This window comes from Falco punctatus (assembly GCF_963210335.1).
Source record: "Falco punctatus genome assembly, chromosome: Z".
Classification (NCBI taxonomy): Eukaryota; Metazoa; Chordata; class Aves; order Falconiformes; family Falconidae; genus Falco; species Falco punctatus.
In genome coordinates this window covers 16445670-16461703 of record NC_137586.1, presented here as the reverse complement: position 1 = coordinate 16461703, position 16034 = coordinate 16445670, and the positions used below count along the sequence as shown (strand labels likewise).

General features: G+C 36.3%; 2 protein-coding genes across 4 annotated transcripts in view; one reads left to right on the top strand and one right to left on the bottom strand.

Annotated features, from left to right (window-relative positions):
• Positions 1-30: 30 nt before the first annotated feature.
• SELENOP (selenoprotein P) lies at positions 31-8221 on the top strand (the record flags this gene model as incomplete). Of its 3 annotated transcripts, none has more annotated exons than XM_080372204.1 (5): positions 31-169; positions 1584-1787; positions 3573-3785; positions 5475-5592; positions 6463-8221. In XM_080372204.1, the coding sequence occupies exons 2-5, from the start codon at positions 1597-1599 to the stop codon at positions 7030-7032; spliced, it is 1092 nt and encodes a 363-aa protein (XP_080228330.1). In that variant the 5' UTR covers positions 31-169; positions 1584-1596. The 3 variants fall into 3 exon arrangements, with proteins under 3 accessions (XP_080228330.1, XP_080228332.1, XP_080228331.1); XM_080372206.1 differs by having other exon boundaries at positions 6463-6963; XM_080372205.1 differs by lacking the exon at positions 31-169 and adding an exon at positions 658-737.
• The window catches only part of CCDC152 (coiled-coil domain containing 152), a 31599-nt gene continuing 23467 nt past the window's right edge, over positions 7903-16034 (bottom strand). Inside the window, exons 4-8 of the mRNA XM_080372211.1 lie at positions 13512-13580; positions 12347-12411; positions 10746-10848; positions 9910-10037; positions 7903-9020 (exon numbers count right to left, since the gene is read on the bottom strand). Coding sequence (XP_080228337.1) covers positions 8919-9020; positions 9910-10037; positions 10746-10848; positions 12347-12411; positions 13512-13580 — 467 coding nt within the window. The 3' untranslated portion in view covers positions 7903-8918. The remainder of the gene's footprint in view (positions 9021-9909; positions 10038-10745; positions 10849-12346; positions 12412-13511; positions 13581-16034) is intronic.

The following is a 16034-nucleotide window of genomic DNA, read 5'->3' as shown; positions in this document are numbered from 1 at the left end:
AAGGGGTTTGCTTTGCTTGCAAGGTCATTCAGAATGGGCTCCCTGAACTTTGAACTGTATCTGCAAAGTGAGATAAACAAGAGCCGTATAAATACCACAGCCCTTTTCCCCACAGTGTTTTCTTCTGCAGCAGTTAGGCAGAGCTTCCAAGGAGAGAGAGGAAGAAAGGGTAAGTGTGCTTGTTTTGCTATGTGAGAGCTTCATGACTTAAAACTTGGCAGAGTGTGTGCTTGTTTCTTTGCCTGAAAAGGCTGACTGCAGAAACTTCTGCTGAAAACCAACTAGAAAGTCGAAATGCAGAGTGGCGTGCAAAACATAGCTGTCACCTAGGTCAGAGGGCAGGACCGTTGCTGCTGGTGCTGTACACCGGTGCTGCAGAAGGCTATAAAGGCACAAAAGGATCTCAAGATGTCATAGGACTTTCATGGGCTTGTAATGGATATAAAGGCGGGCAGCTTTCCAGATGTGTGGGAAGAGTAAAAAAACATGTCCCTGTTGCTATTTGTTGGTCCACAGTTTAATCTTCAACGTACTATAGCTAAAATGCTTTCGGTAGAACTGCAGGAAAGAAACGTTAAGGACAGATGGATTTCGCAAGTGATGTTGGCTTTGCAGCAGCTGGCTCTTGTTTTACAGTAAAACGTTCTCATTTTTTTAGAATATCACAAGATTGATGAAACACGTGTTATCAGAACTTAAGTGTTCCCAGAACATCCTGCTCACTGTCAGACTCTGATGTGAGTGGTAAAATTACACAATTCCACAGCCTAGGACATGTTGGGGAGCATTTTATAATTCTATGTATTTCTCAATAATGGGTGTTTTCTGAAAATACTATGTCAAAATTATTATGTTAATAGAATAAAAGGAAAGGATAATTAGATAATTTCTTCTATGTATTTTCATGAACATTAAATAGACTAAGTGTGGGAAGGAGATTTTGTAAGATCTGAGGAATCCTGAATCTCAGTTTTCATTCTAGTGCCTGTGTTCTTAAGAGATTTTTCTCAATGAGTTCCAAATACTACAGACTGACTTGTGAAAATGCTTAAGTCTTCTCTGATTCCTTCCAGGTTCTTTAATACTTGCTCTGTACTAATACACTATTGGTGCAAGTACTTTTAAGTCAGTGGAATTACTTGGGAATCTGGAGTGAACTTGTCTGGTGTAAACAGAACTTTACTGGTGTAAACTGGTCCAGCACAACTGATTTCAAAACAGAAGAAACGAGGCTGCCTATAAAATCACCAAAGTGTTAAGAACATTCAAGAAGAAGTTACAAAGAGGAAGGAAAAACATAGATTAGTAGCATTAAAAGAAAATCCAGTTATTCTGAACACTTCATCTGTTTACATACCACAACAAAATACTGCCTAATATAGGGGAACTTAGCTGCAAAATGAAAGAAATATAATCAAGCAGTAAAGAAAGTAGCTCAAATATATTCTTACAGTTGTGTGTTTGGTTGTTTTTTTCTTTTAACTGAATGGAGCCAATAGCCTGCTGTGTTTTATTATGCGAATTTCAGAGTCTGAACTTTGTGTAGGCACTGATTTAATTTTGTTTATTTTCTCTCTTTTCAGTTAAAACCCAGCCATGTGGGCCGGGCTGGGACTAGTTCTGGCTCTCTGTCTCCTCCCAGGAGGAGGGACAGAGAGCCAGAACTGCAAGGAGGCCCCAGAATGGTATACTGGGGAGGAGAACCCAATGCTGAACTCTAGGGGCTCAGTGACAGTGGTGGCTCTCCTCCAAGCTAGCTGATACTTGTGCCTGCTGCAGGCTTCCAGGTAAGCGTAAATCTCTTTCCCATTTTCTGTTAAAACATTACTGGTCAGTTTTTTAATTGGGGGATAACACATGTGCCCAACTACAGATGCAGTCGTTGAACTATAGCTTCTTCAAATGCTGCCATCCCCGCTGGCATGTGTGAGCCAGAGGCCAAGGCTAACTCTCAGCAGGAGCTTTCTGTGCCAGTGGCTCAGATTCTTTCTTTCAACTTGGCCCTGATTGACAGATCATCTTCTCCAGATTGTATTTGCATCATAAAAGTATGATCAAGTTGACATTGATAAAACCCAAAACACATGAAAACCCAACAGAAACGGTTCCTCAAGACTGTGCTTCAGTTAGCAACAGATGATTGATGTAGCAAAGATGCTGAAGCCAAGAAACATCATAATTCTTTGACATGGCGAGAACACCTGAAACGGAGAGATCTGTGATCACTCATTTCTTATGTAAGATCTGTAGGGGAAAAGGCAGATCAAAACATGTACTTTTAATGTGTTTTCCCAGCCCCCATTCAGAGTTCCTAGCTGGAGAAAAAAAAAAAAAAGGAAAAAAAAAATCCAGAAGAAAAGGTAAAGACTGCCCTTTCAAAAAAAAAAAAGATGAAGCATTCAAAGGGCTCATCAGTGTTGTATTTTCATACAAGACCTGGGACATTGGTGCTCTGGTTTCTAGAACCTACCTCTGTGCAAATAATTAGGTATTATGACAGTAACAGCAGCAAGAATATAATTTCCAGCTGACCCAAACAGGAACTGCATACAGCCCTTACCTTGGATTAATTTAGTGATTGTGAAATCGTTTTGGTTTAAAAATTTGTAGTACTGGTTTCAGAGCTTGATTTTAGTGACTTTAGTATTAGTTTTCCCCTCTAGGCTGTGTAACTTCACATCATATAGTCTTTGGAAGTTTTTTAAGAACTAGATTTGAAGAAGTGTTAGTAAATGTCTGGCTCTATCAAAGTTGAAACTGTGCTTTGTGGTTGGATTTTGAGGTAGTTGGGTTTGATTCTGTACATTTTAGAAAGGTTTTAAGGAATCTTTCAAGCTCCAGACTATTTCCTGAAACTGGAAAAATAAAAAGTTTTCTGGGGCAATTCAATGAGAAGGATACAAATGAAAGGGAAAAAAACCCAACCACATTGTACAGCAAGAAAGCAACTTGATGTACTGTAGGACAAAGAAAGACTTTTGTGGTGGGATACAGAAGGGAAAGACTAGTAACTGCTGGATGGGTCATGCACACATTTTATAGCCATCCTTTTTGACCCGGTTGGTATAATATCCTTTTTCTGGCTGTTAAAGAGATGAGCAGGAGAGCTATCTGCCTTTTACTTTAGGTTTGCTTTCTTGATTATTCATCTTCCTACTGTATTTACAGTATGCATTCTTTAACGAACTATGTGACCAAAACCTCAGCATTTAAATAGAGACATCAGATAACTAACTGTGTTAGACCATGAAGAGTGTAAAAGAACTGAAATAAAAATAGCACCAAATTCAGTCTAAAAACAGATGTCTGCTTTATTTGGTACTGCATTGTACTTACAAGGACAGGACCCATGGCATATTAGCTATTAGAGTCTGGTTTGGTGACAGTATAGTTGATAGTCATGGCAAATGGCAATAATGTTTCAATGGTGTTAGACTGATACCATTAAAACTGGGAGACAATAACATGCACTGAAATAAAAGCAAGATGGAGCATATTAACTTTTGTTGAACATGGCAAATCTTACCATTCTCTAATGATTTATGGTCTTACTTCTTTACATTCTCCGCTAGGCTGGAGGACCTGCGAGTCAAGTTAGAGAATGAAGGACTCGTTAATATCTCATATGTGGTTGTCAACCATCAGGGAGCTCATTCCCAGAAGAAAGTCCACCTACTAAGAGAAAGTGTTTCAGAGCATATCACTGTCTACCAGCAAGATGAGGGGCAAGCTGATGTTTGGACTAACTTAAATGGAAGCAAAGATGACTTTCTCATCTATGACAGGTCTGTACTTAAAGAGGAACACAAGAAAATATTTGCATTTAGAGTAATGCTTTGTAAAATCTATATATCATTTCATTGAGTTGCAGATAAGCTGATTACTTCCTAACAAAGACTTCAAAATAAATTTCTGATTTGCACTAAGTAGAGCACTTGCATTTACTGGAAAAAGGAATCTACTACAAAGGAGAAGTCTGCTTTTGCTTAAGTTAAAGTTTGGGATAAATTTTTCTTTATATTTTTTGTAGATTTCAGTTAACATAATTGAGTGTAGAATTTAACAGCATGATTCTGGTCTTACACTGTTTTTAGTTTCAGACAACTTTGTTACATCCATGCATATGAAAGTAGAATCAAATGAGAAAAGCTGAGTTCTCATGAAAACATTTTGGCTGGAGTTGATGAAAATGTCATGTAGCCTTTTGGAAAAAAATTAAGTTTTCAGGTGAAGCTTTAAACTTTCGAAGAAAACAGCTTTCTAATCATAAGATTCTGGGACATGTATCTTTTGGCAGAACCAGTAATAACTCTTTAATTGAAATCCTGATTTTTCAGTTTTGATGTGATGGAAATTATTTGACAAGTCCTGCACCTCTAACATGACTGTCCTAATTACTATTCTGTTATGAACAGTCTCAGTTCATACTGAAGCATAATTAAGTTTATTAAAGAACGGGAAAGTTAGTAAACTTTTCTGGTAATATGATGAAATGGAATGAATTAGCTAAATTAATCGTGTGGGATGAAACTTGCACCGGAATGTTCTTTAGAAAGCGATCGCCCGTTACAGCAGCAAATACACCTAAGTGTGGAAGGTTGCTGTCATGTGACAGACAGAAGGCAGCTGTATGTAGTCCTTGGAGGGGCCCCAAAGCTGTTGTCTGGCCCACAGCATTTGAAAGGTTGAATGTGCTGTCAGCACAGGGGGTACACCTACGCTATGGATTGGTTTAGCACCAGTTTGGCCATGATCTGTTACAGTTCTAGGAATGTATGTCCTTATTGTGCCTCTGTTGGCAATTAGTCTTTGCCTGTTGCCGGTCCTAGATGTGCACTGCAGATGTGTAAGAAGCTCAGGCTGGAGGACCGTGTGTTGACATCACAGGTGGGGCACTTAACAAGGTGCCCTTGTGTGCAAGTTTTGCATTTACTACAGCTCCCTTTGAATGTACCAGTGGTGTAGCCAAGTGCATACCATAACACTCAAGTACAGATGTGGGACAAACAGGCACCATAAAAAAAACCCCTCAGGCACACTACATCAGTAATGCAGATGCACTGCAATGCACATTCCAATCAAAATATTACATTGCATAAAAACATTATTTATATGGATGCAATAACCACGTGGTGATCTGTATCACTCTGCTAACAGCACTCCTCATTAGCCAGGTAGGTCTGTAATGAGTGTACCTTTGCTAGTCTGCATGCCACTAAACTAGAGGCCTCCACTAGCAGAGTGAAGTCAGCCAGAAATCATGCTTCACACTACTGACTGATGCAGCTGAGTGGGAAACATTTGTAAGGCAGATACTGGTTTTGCCTGTAAACTCCTTGGACAGAAACAAGTCTCTGTGGGACTGTACAGTGTGGGTGGACTGACGTGAATAAAATAAGGTATGATATGAAGAGATACTTAATTTTAGATGTATGTTTATGTATATGTAACCACAGAGTTTTTTCTCTCCTTAGATGTGGCCGTCTGGTGTATCATCTGGGTCTGCCCTATTCCTTCCTGTCTTTCCAATATGTAGAAGAATCTATTAAGATTGCATACTGTGAAAACAAGTGTGGAAACTGCTCTTACATGGTATTTTCTTGTTTCATTCTATATATACCAGGAAAGGAAACTGGGTTTGTCTCATACTTAAAAAAAATTATTTCAGTGTGATTAATCCAAAAATACATGATTTAGAATTTACACATTTCATGTGTCTTGACTCTTGACAGAGAACTCTTAAACATTTTTCAAAGTGAATTAGATCTCATTTACAATAAACTGATTATTTGAATTCCTACCCTTGATAGAAAGGCAAAGCATTTTCAGAAATCTAAATGCAATCTTGGATGCAATTTCTGGAATTACAGCTAGTGAGCAATTAGCTACTCTATTTTTGGGAAGGGTAGGTACTTAAACAAATAGCTGTTTTTTATTTAAACCTGAGAATCAAGTCCAAGCTGGTTTGAGTTACTGTTCCTTTTAGTTTACATTGAAACACAATATACAACAGTTACTTTGAAAAAGTAGTAATACAAGGTGACAGATTATTGTTACCATTATAAAAGAAGGGTAGCTTTGTTTTACATATTAAAAGTAGCAGAACTACTTTAAGAATTATCAAGAAATGTATGTACATAGACATGAAAGTTCAATGAGAATAATAACTTTTGATCCCATCATACAATTTTTCATGTCAGTGTAGGCCTCAGGCAGGTCAGATGTGGCATCCTAGAAAAAGAACACATTTTATCAGCAATTACTTGAATTATAAGTTTACATTAAGAATATTAACTGCCTTGTTACCAGTGGTGTAAAACAAGGTTCTTTTAGATACATTCATATCTTTCTTCAGCAAAGTAACTTAAAATTGGGTTTCTGGTTCTGCAAAAATGTTAGGATACTATTTTGGAACGAGTTTAAATAAATGTCTTGTATTTAATACTACCTTCTGTTTTGCAGGAAGCTGATATTGATGGTATATGTGAAAACATCACTAAAAAAGCCGATGAAAAGCTAGCAGAGATAGAACCCAAACCAACTAGTCAACGCTCACATCACCACAACCTGCATAGACACAGACACCACCACCACCATCATTCCAAAAATGCAAACCATGAGGCTCCTCCTGAAACTCAAAGACATCATCCTCACAGTGGTCGGCGTCATAGAGTTTTTGGCCATAACAGACATGATCAGACAGGTAGTCATGAACAGGTAGAAAGTGTGGAAACTACACCAGATAAAAAGCTATGAAAAAAAGGGAAAACCAGCTGTAAAAACCCATTAACTTGAAACTGGCAGACAGCATCAGACTCAACTTCTAGTAGCTGATGCTGTCATTGTCGACACCTTTTGTTTGAAGAGCTAGGAAATTCTGTCACTTGACAGTGTCGTGGAGCACTTCCAAATTCTTGCAGATGACATGGCCAGCTGTCAGCAGAGGACATCACTGAATCTTGACAGTGACGTCTGCTCACTGCTGCCTGACAGTCACCAGCAGCAGAAGCAAGTGAAACTAGTGACACCTGACAATGACAAGAAAAGGCAAGAAACTGAGCCTGAAAAACAAACTAAGCACCTTAAAAATGGAAGGGGGTCCTGCTGCCTAAATTCACGTAGTTGCAAGAGTGGAAAAATTAACAGACCAAATGTTTTTATTGCCCCCAATTAAAAATTACACTGACAGGCGTGTAGAGTTAAAATATTGCAAAGAAGTAGACTTTCAGAGCAGCGCTCTTAGATTTACACAATACCTGTCAAATTCCATCACTGAAAAGCTTCATAACTTAAAGGAATTTAATTGACCCATAGTTTGTTTTTCCGTTGCACTGGGAAGGTGTCTGCATTCTTGATTAATTTGTCTTTCTTGTTTCTCTTCTAACATTCTGCTTGCATTTGTGAGGACAGGAGCATAAACTATGACCTAGGGGCTCCTGTCTGATGTGTTGCAATCAAGAATAGAAGATAAACAAAACAGATATTTTAATCATTTTTTAATTAAGATGATGGGATATATTCAAAAGTTGATTTGGTTGGTTTTTTATTTTCCTGACCTAGGGATACAAATCATGTACAAAAAAGCTTATTCCTAAGCAATGCCAAAATAACTTTCTATCTCAAATGTTAGATACAAGCAGTAATTGCATTATTTTTAAACAAGCTTATAAGTTTAACTTTGTGGCTTAGATACAGCATCAGTGTCCATTAACACACACTCCTACAGCTTGTAAAATCCCACCAAATCAGTAAGATCATGCCTAAAGTGAGAAGCAGTGTTAATAACCCTTCATGCAGAATCAGTATCAAAAAAGAGGGAGGGGTAGAACAAGTTTAATGTTGGTTTAATGTTTATCTTTGTTCATAACAGTGCTGAATTTGATAAATCTATAGTGATTTGTAAGGTAATATACCACTTGTATAACTTCTCTGTCTGTAGCTTAGCTTCTCTAACCTTTGATTAACTGAGTTGAAATAAAAATATAGTTGTTAGAAGGATTCCTGGATGAAGAGAGCATTCAAGAAAGGAAAACTGCTTTGAAAGCGTACACCATAATTAATGATGGTTTAATAGGGAAATTATTACTCCTACCAAACCTGAATCTTTTTATTGTGAATGCCGATTAGCAAGAAAGTAGTCTTGAACATACAAAGAATGCATGTCTTTGGAATACTTGAGAAGAGCGTTTTCAGTAAAAAAAAAACCCTGTATTTCTTCCTATCTTGGCTTTACTTTCAGGTGCACAGTTTGAAATATACTATTTCTCATTGTATGTACTACTGAAACTATGTCATTTACTCAATACTGCCTCCGTTTGAAAGGCAAGTCTTGGCTTTTGCTGAGACGTTGTTCTAAGTCTCTTACGGTGTTTCGAAGAATTTCAATTTCCTTGTTTTTCTCCTCCTGGAGATGCTGCAGCTTCTGTAAAAATGAAAGGACAGGCTTCAATGTTAAACATCACATAGAATTACGCAACAATACAATATGCTGTGACTAATGAGAAATGTTCTAATAAGAATGCTTTTCTAAGTATGTTGTATCACAAAATTACAAAGATTACTTCCCCAGAACCCTATTTGTGTGACATCCCAAAGTCCCATGCCTACAAAACTAATAATGCACATACATAATTGGTATCACAGTCATTTGTGTCAGTTCTATCTTAAGTTCCCAGGTTAACAAATCTATTCTAAAACCACTTAACACGTGCGCTTTTGTTGTTGAACCCCAGCTGTATCAACATCAGTGCAAAGACATGGAATGACTTGCCTACAGGTGGGAAGGATGTGTTGGGAGAGTGAGTTAAGATGGACCCGCAAGGCATGAAACTCCACACACACCAAGTTTTGTTGCAGTTACACACAGTAAAACCCCATGGAACAGCCTGTAACAGTATTTAGTATCTGCAGGCTACAGGCTATTTAGCACATACCCTTCGATAGATACTCTGTGGCAAGACAGAAGCCTCTGAAAATGATTTTGTTGTTTTATTCTGAACTCTTGCTAATTTAGCATTGAACTGCAAGAATCAGGACAAGAGGAAACATTAAGAACCAAAAAGGAAAAAAGGATGTTAAATAATAAAATTATATTTTCCACTTTTTTAAAATTAGATTTTGTACCTGGAAGTAGTAATAGCAAGATCTACTATTTAATACTAGGACAATGAAGCTACTTTATTTAAGAAAGAATGCAATTACAAGTTATGTTTCTTAAAAAAATGCCTCAAAATATCACAAACAGTAAATAGTACAAATATGGTGAACCAAATACATGTAGATGAACAAGATGACTACCAAAAAAAATCTAAGGCTCCACAGCCACATGTCTGCAGGGGAATATGCAGAGGGTACTAAAAACCTCTGAAACCATCAGCCTTCCCTCATGTTCCAAGGATAATTCAGCCCAAACACTTTCACTTAGTATGTGAAAGGTCTGAAGTATTTCCTTAATTGTTTCTATAATCAGAGCAGCTTAAAACCTGAGCCATGAAATACATGTTGAATTCTGGGACTGAAACCTCCACAGATTCGTAAGTCTTCAAGCTCTTGGAAGTTTATTAAAAAAAATATCTTCCCACCATTCAGAAATTAAGAATGAAAATAAGCAGAGAACCTTGTTTGGGTTTTTTTTATAGCTCAACAACTAGCAACATTTTCAAAATACTTTTAACTTCAAACAAGAACACAGCAAACTTCAGTCTCCCTATACAGTAGGTAGAACTCAATTCCTGAGCAGAAGCAACTCAGTTACCATTATGGAAGGGAGAACATGCCACTGATCTTTGTAAAGACAATAGATTCCATAATATTACTTTGTTAAGAACTGATTAACATTTTTCACTACACAGTCTCTTCTAAGTTTACCCAATGCCCAATTGATCTTTAGCTCAGCTTTGTAATGCATACCTCTATCTGCAGTTTAATTATTTCATTCTGCTTCTCTTCATTCTGAATTTTCAGCTGTCTAGTCAGCTCTAGTATTTCCAGTTCTTTTTTCTCTCTCTGTTCTCTATACTCCATTTCCTTTACTTCAACTGGTAACAGAGCAACACCAAATACAATGACTATAGAAGATACTTAGATGGAAAAATAGCATGATTTCCCAAATATTAAAACCTTCTTGAACAGCAGGTCATCATTTCATGGGAAAAAGAATTTCATTCAAGCAAAAAAATACACTTTAAATCTATGTGAAAACCACCCTGTTGCATATGAGTAAGATGGAGTGTCTTTAAAGAAGCACCCCATTTTATACGGTTGTCTGGCTTTTTTCAGCTTTATGGATGACAAAAAAAACCTCTTCAAGGCTATTCCAGTACTGGAAAAAATTAATATTGAAATAGTTTTTTCTTGTTGCAGTATTCTTTATTTGTGAAAATAATGTCCTACTCTCCTGAGCACAGCTGGAACACTCTCAACAGCAGTCTAGCTTATAGTTCAAAGCAATTTTCCAAATTGCATGACCCAAAATTTCATTCCTTCAGATTTTTAGGTTCAAGTTCCCAGTATCTGTTCTGCCTGCTTAGGAATTCCTGCTCATTCTGCGTTGCTGTACTATTGCCTCATTGCCACTGTCTACTCTCTTGAGCCAAGACAAAACGCAGTTAAATACTGCCCACTTCTAGCTTTCATATGTCTCCACTAAGAAGTGGAACTTGTACTTATCCTAGTTGAAGTACAGCTGCTACAGATTACAAGATATTTTAGCCAATGCTATAGCATTCAGTCTTCAGACAACTTACATTTTTTTCTTATATTGCAATTCAACTGTGTTATTTCCAATTTGTGGTCTTCCTCTTTGTTTTTAATTTCTATCCTAAGTTTCTCGATCTGATCTTTATATTCCTGCAAATGTAAAAAGGCTTCATAAAAATCTTGAGGTTTCTGTGCTTTTAGCCTTCTGCAAAGCACAACATCCATGTAAAAATGTACAGTACTCTGTAATTCAGTACTTGCTTTAGCCTCAATCTAGTAAATTCAGAATGCCCATTTACATTTTATACAATCTAGCTGAAGTCCACAGATGAAAAATGCAGCAGATTTCATTGTATTACAGCTATCAGTTAATGTAAAATTAGAAATTGTACTTATTAGGAGAACAGGCAAATAGAGAGGTAACATTCCTTCCCCTAACCCAGGATCTGATTCAGTGCTGCAATTTGTTAAGTGACTACAGTTTTACTTTTGTGGATTTTCAGCTGTAAGATTGTATAACAGAAATCATACTTAAAGTATGAGTTTTGTTAGTATTGCTTATACCAAGGGCTCCGCAACTTCATACTGGCAGCAGCAGAAGCATCGGTGATACAAGAAGTTGTGATGCTGGTGGCAGTGATACTCAAGTGAAGAGTCTGAGCATGCCTATTTAAGTTTGCTCCAATAACTGATCCAGAATTATCAAGGAATTGGCTGTAGCTGCCACTGTAGAGGTGCTTACTCCAAGGCTGTTGTCAGAGCTTTCTAACAAAGAGGTAGCCACTCACCAGAGCAATGCTCAGAGGCACTCTCAAAGGCAGTTACTGATCAGTGGTAATAGCATATATGGACATAGTCAAGTAAGTGCCTTCAGAACCACACTAGGAAGTTCCACCATGCCCATACAAGTATATAAGGTATAGAATCATAGTTTTCTCACGTCTTTCAGAAGCCATTACTTACTTTATTCTCAAAGATAAAGCTCTATTGGTATAAAAATTCAATTTTAACTCATTAGTTAATACAAATGCAGGCAAAGAAAATCAGCAGTGAGATTCCTAATCCTATACAGGTAACAGATCTGCAATCTTAGCACAGAGAACTAACATAACTTGTGACCAGCTCTGCTGGTGTTACCTCCTTTCCAAAAATGAGTGGCATAGATAAGAAGTAGAGAGATGGTAAATGGAACTTATTGTAAGACACAGATAAAAAGTAGAGACCTATTATCTTTGTAGCACATAGCAAAGAAAACTATAGACAAAATTCAGACAGTTCTTGATTCTCTGGCACTACAGTAGGCATTGTTAATATCAAAACCTTCTTTCCACAGAAAAATGTACTTTAATGCAAGGGATTAGATTCTAGATTGTAAAGCTGAATGTGAAGATAAATACAGCTAAAAATAAAAAGTTTATCTTACACTGAGCCGGAGTTCTCAGCACTTAGTAGTTTTGACCTCTTAGTCCCTCTAACACATTCTGATATTGATATTGTCATGAGAACAACTCTTCCTACACATCATAAACATTAGAAGGGCAACAATAGTGGTATCAGTAGCAAACCCAAGAATATAAAGATGTATGAAGTGCTACAATAGAGATAAAATATTATTTCTCTACCTAAAAAATGATCATTTGTGACATACCTGTTCACAAGCCTTTAATTTCTCTTCCAAGATATGAATGGTACCCTTCAGTCTTTCATTTTCATCTATGTAAATAAAAAACTATATGAAATACTAAAAAGTACATTTTGACAGTATTATTATCAGGAAAACAGAGTAAGGAAATTACATTTTTTTACTTGTCTGAAATTTAAGACTGTGGACATGATAATCATCATTTAAAGAACTACACAATCTCAGTCTCCATTTTTTAACAAGAAAATTAATAGTTAATCTATATTTGCCTAGTACTACTACTCTGAATTGTCTTTAGCCTTCTGATAACTGGAGCATTTAAGAAAATCTAGATGCAAAGTTCTTTGGCTCAGAAAATAGAAGATTGTCATCATGCCTACAACATTTTCAAACTGGAAGATGCAACTTTTTAGGTACTTGTTTCCCCAAAACTAGAAAGTAGTATCTCAAAAACAGAATTTAGAAAAAAACAATAATGCTTTTTTTGATTATTAAAAGTCACTTTGGGTATTAAAAGCCACCGTATACTTCAAATTTTTAGGAGCTTATTAATATTTATGCTAATATGCCTTGAACACACAATGAGTATAAAATTAACTACATACTGTACAGCTAAACTGTGTTATAGAGATATAGCAAATAGTCATAAATTTTATTTTAAAATAGTCATAAGTAATTGTCTAGTATTTATGGATAACAGCTAAATTTTAGTTACACTGAGAATTAAGTTAAGTCTTTGGTTAACCAAAGTTAAGTTAAGTTAATTAACTTAATTAACAAAGTTAATTAAGTTAAGTCTTTGGTTAACCAGAGTGATAAAACTATGCATAAACGCTGCAGTCCAACAGCTGAATGATACCTTCTCACTTTTTGTAAAATTGCCTGTGCTATGCTGAAACACATTTAAAGCCCAACTACTGATTTAAGAAAACTTCACTGAGGGCAAAACTTCTTTTACATGTGGATTCCAAGTAGGATATCAACAGACATTCATTAAACATATAGACCAACAAAATCTGCATGATTGATTTTAGATAATTTTTTTCCTTTCTGTTTGGCTGCCAGTGAGTTTCTCTCTCTGAAAAACCCAGTAAATATAAACAAAAAAATTAAATGTCTGCTCATTCAAAATTAGAGTACAGTATATATATGTGAATATTTTTGCTTTTACCTTTCACATTACACTGGTTTTCAATGGTTTGTGTTAGACCCTTTATCACATTCTGTAGAGTAGTATATTCTAAAAGAAATGAAAAATCCAGTATTTTTGAATAATTTCTTCAGAACTTTAATTTTACATTTTATCATTTTTTTCTGAAATGTTTTATAATAATCTTGATTAAATATTAGTCCTAATCTTCTTACTGACTATAGAAATAATTCATTATTATCTCACAGTTACTGCTTTATTTTAGCTTTTAGTTTTGACAACAGATTAAAACCAATTTTATCAAGCATTATGAACAACTTCATACAACCACCACCTTTCTGCTTCTAGCCAGAAAATAAGGATGTTATTGGTTTTGCGCAATTACAGAAGCTTTTCACAACAGCATTCCAGCAATTTGATGCAACTGAATGCAAATTAAATTGAGGTTTACTCTCCTGACAGCATTGTTGCCAAGATTCTTTTTAACAAGATCAACACTATCCACTCATTGCAATTTCTCACCTTCTTTTTAGTGCATATGAACATTCATCTTATGGCTCAACATAAACTTGCAGAGATTCAGAATACGCTACTATAACACCATTATCTCATTTTAAGCAAAATAATTATGTGTGTGTGTGTATGTTTATACATGCAACTTATTATCAGTTTACATATTTGTATTTCATAATTTCAAATTTTTAATTTGTATTCTAAATATTTGAACACCATATGGACTGCCTGTAATATATAACATTTGGTATTCATTAAATACAATTTTTATCCCTTATGTTCCTTGTAACCTTCTCAGTAAACTTACAAAAACATTCAAAGACTGGTAAGGCTGGGGGCACTAAAACTGAGGTTCCTTACTCATAAAATCTTTCTATTTCCAGAGTACCACTGCATTTCTTAAGTGGCTTTTAATTTCCGCAACAGATAAAGTACACTTAATAAAAGTTACTCATCTTATAAAAGCAAAGCTCTGTCGAAAACTGTAGATCATCTAATTAAAGCCTACATTACAAATAATGGAGTCGGGAAGATGAATTGAGAATCCAGCTCAGAGATTCAGTTTTCCACTCAATCTTTTTTAACTTCAGTCTGTTCTTCCATCAAGTCTGCTTTTCATGCAGCCAAGTACGCTAGCCAGCTGTGTTCTCCCGTTCCATGCTTCCAAAAAAACGGTAGAGGGAGCACGAACCGCACAGAAACGATGCCTGCCCTCAGTTCCTGTACTGGATCAAAAGCATTTGTGGAAAAATCCTATTCAAAGTCGGAAGCCCCAGGTTAGCCTGGCCATTTGTACCAATTATTTCTACCAGAAACTTTCTCCTATTTGAAAATGTATGGAAATAAATCCAAATGTTTGTAATTCATGCACAAATTGGGAAGGCATCTATGCATCTGAGTAAACAAGAGGACAACAGCTAGTCTTACAATGAACCACAGCTATTTTAAGTGCAAGCCACTCTTGTCCAGTCCCAAGAATATCTGCTTATCTTTCTTATCTTTAAACTATGAATCTTAGCAAATCTCTTATGTAATTACAGTTGTGAGTGCAAAAAACTATTGGGAACCCACAAGTTTTGCTTGCCTACATTAAGGAAGAAAAAGCAAAATTTTGTTAAATGGTTGCAGCTCTGTGGATCACTTCCATAGCATCTTTTATGGATTCTGTGTCATTCCTTCACTGTAAAGAACACTACTTATATGCAGAAAGACTGAACAGCCTAAGTGCTCTTTTTCTCTGTTTAGTATCTGTAATTTATTGCAGTTTCTTCCACGTGCATTTATAATTGAAACTATTAGCTTTTTAAATAGGGCAATTACGTCAACCACTTTTTCCTTTAACACCTTTGAAACACTAAATCAACAAATATGCGGTCCTGAAGATGCTAAATAGATGCTTAAGTGTTCCATAGACAATAATGTGATTGCTTTCTTTTTAAAAACAACACTAGATTTTCATTCAGAATTGTAGCCTGCACCATAAAAGTCCATTTAGTCACCATAGAAAAGATCTAGGAGCAGGAAAAAGAATGCCAGACTTGCATCTGACTTAAAGCGGATCTCCAACAATACATACTAAACACAAACTGTGGTCCTGAATTTCACCTTTGTTTAACAAAGAACAAATCAAGACAAAACAAAGCTCATTTATGACCTTTCAGAACAGGTATACACTTGCCCAGTTGCTCATCTTTTCCCACCTTACCTTTGGTTCAAGTATTTCACTCTCCCCCTTCCCTTGAGTTTTACAAGTTTCCTTTCTTCTTTTGTGTTTCCTTGAGAATTCCTAGTCTTCTTTTACCTTGAACAGTTCTAAAGACAGACTTCTGGCATCAAGAGTATCAAGGAACCCTTGGGTTCTCACACTTGTTGGCGGTTTCTTGGGGTGTCAAATGTTATTCCTATGTCTGTTTCTTATATTAACAAGGAGTTCTTCAGCCAGCATAAAACTCCACTTCCTCCACCCCACCACTAGTAGCCACAAACCATCAGGGTAGAGGGAACAACAGCCTTTCCTTCCATAGTGCTCTT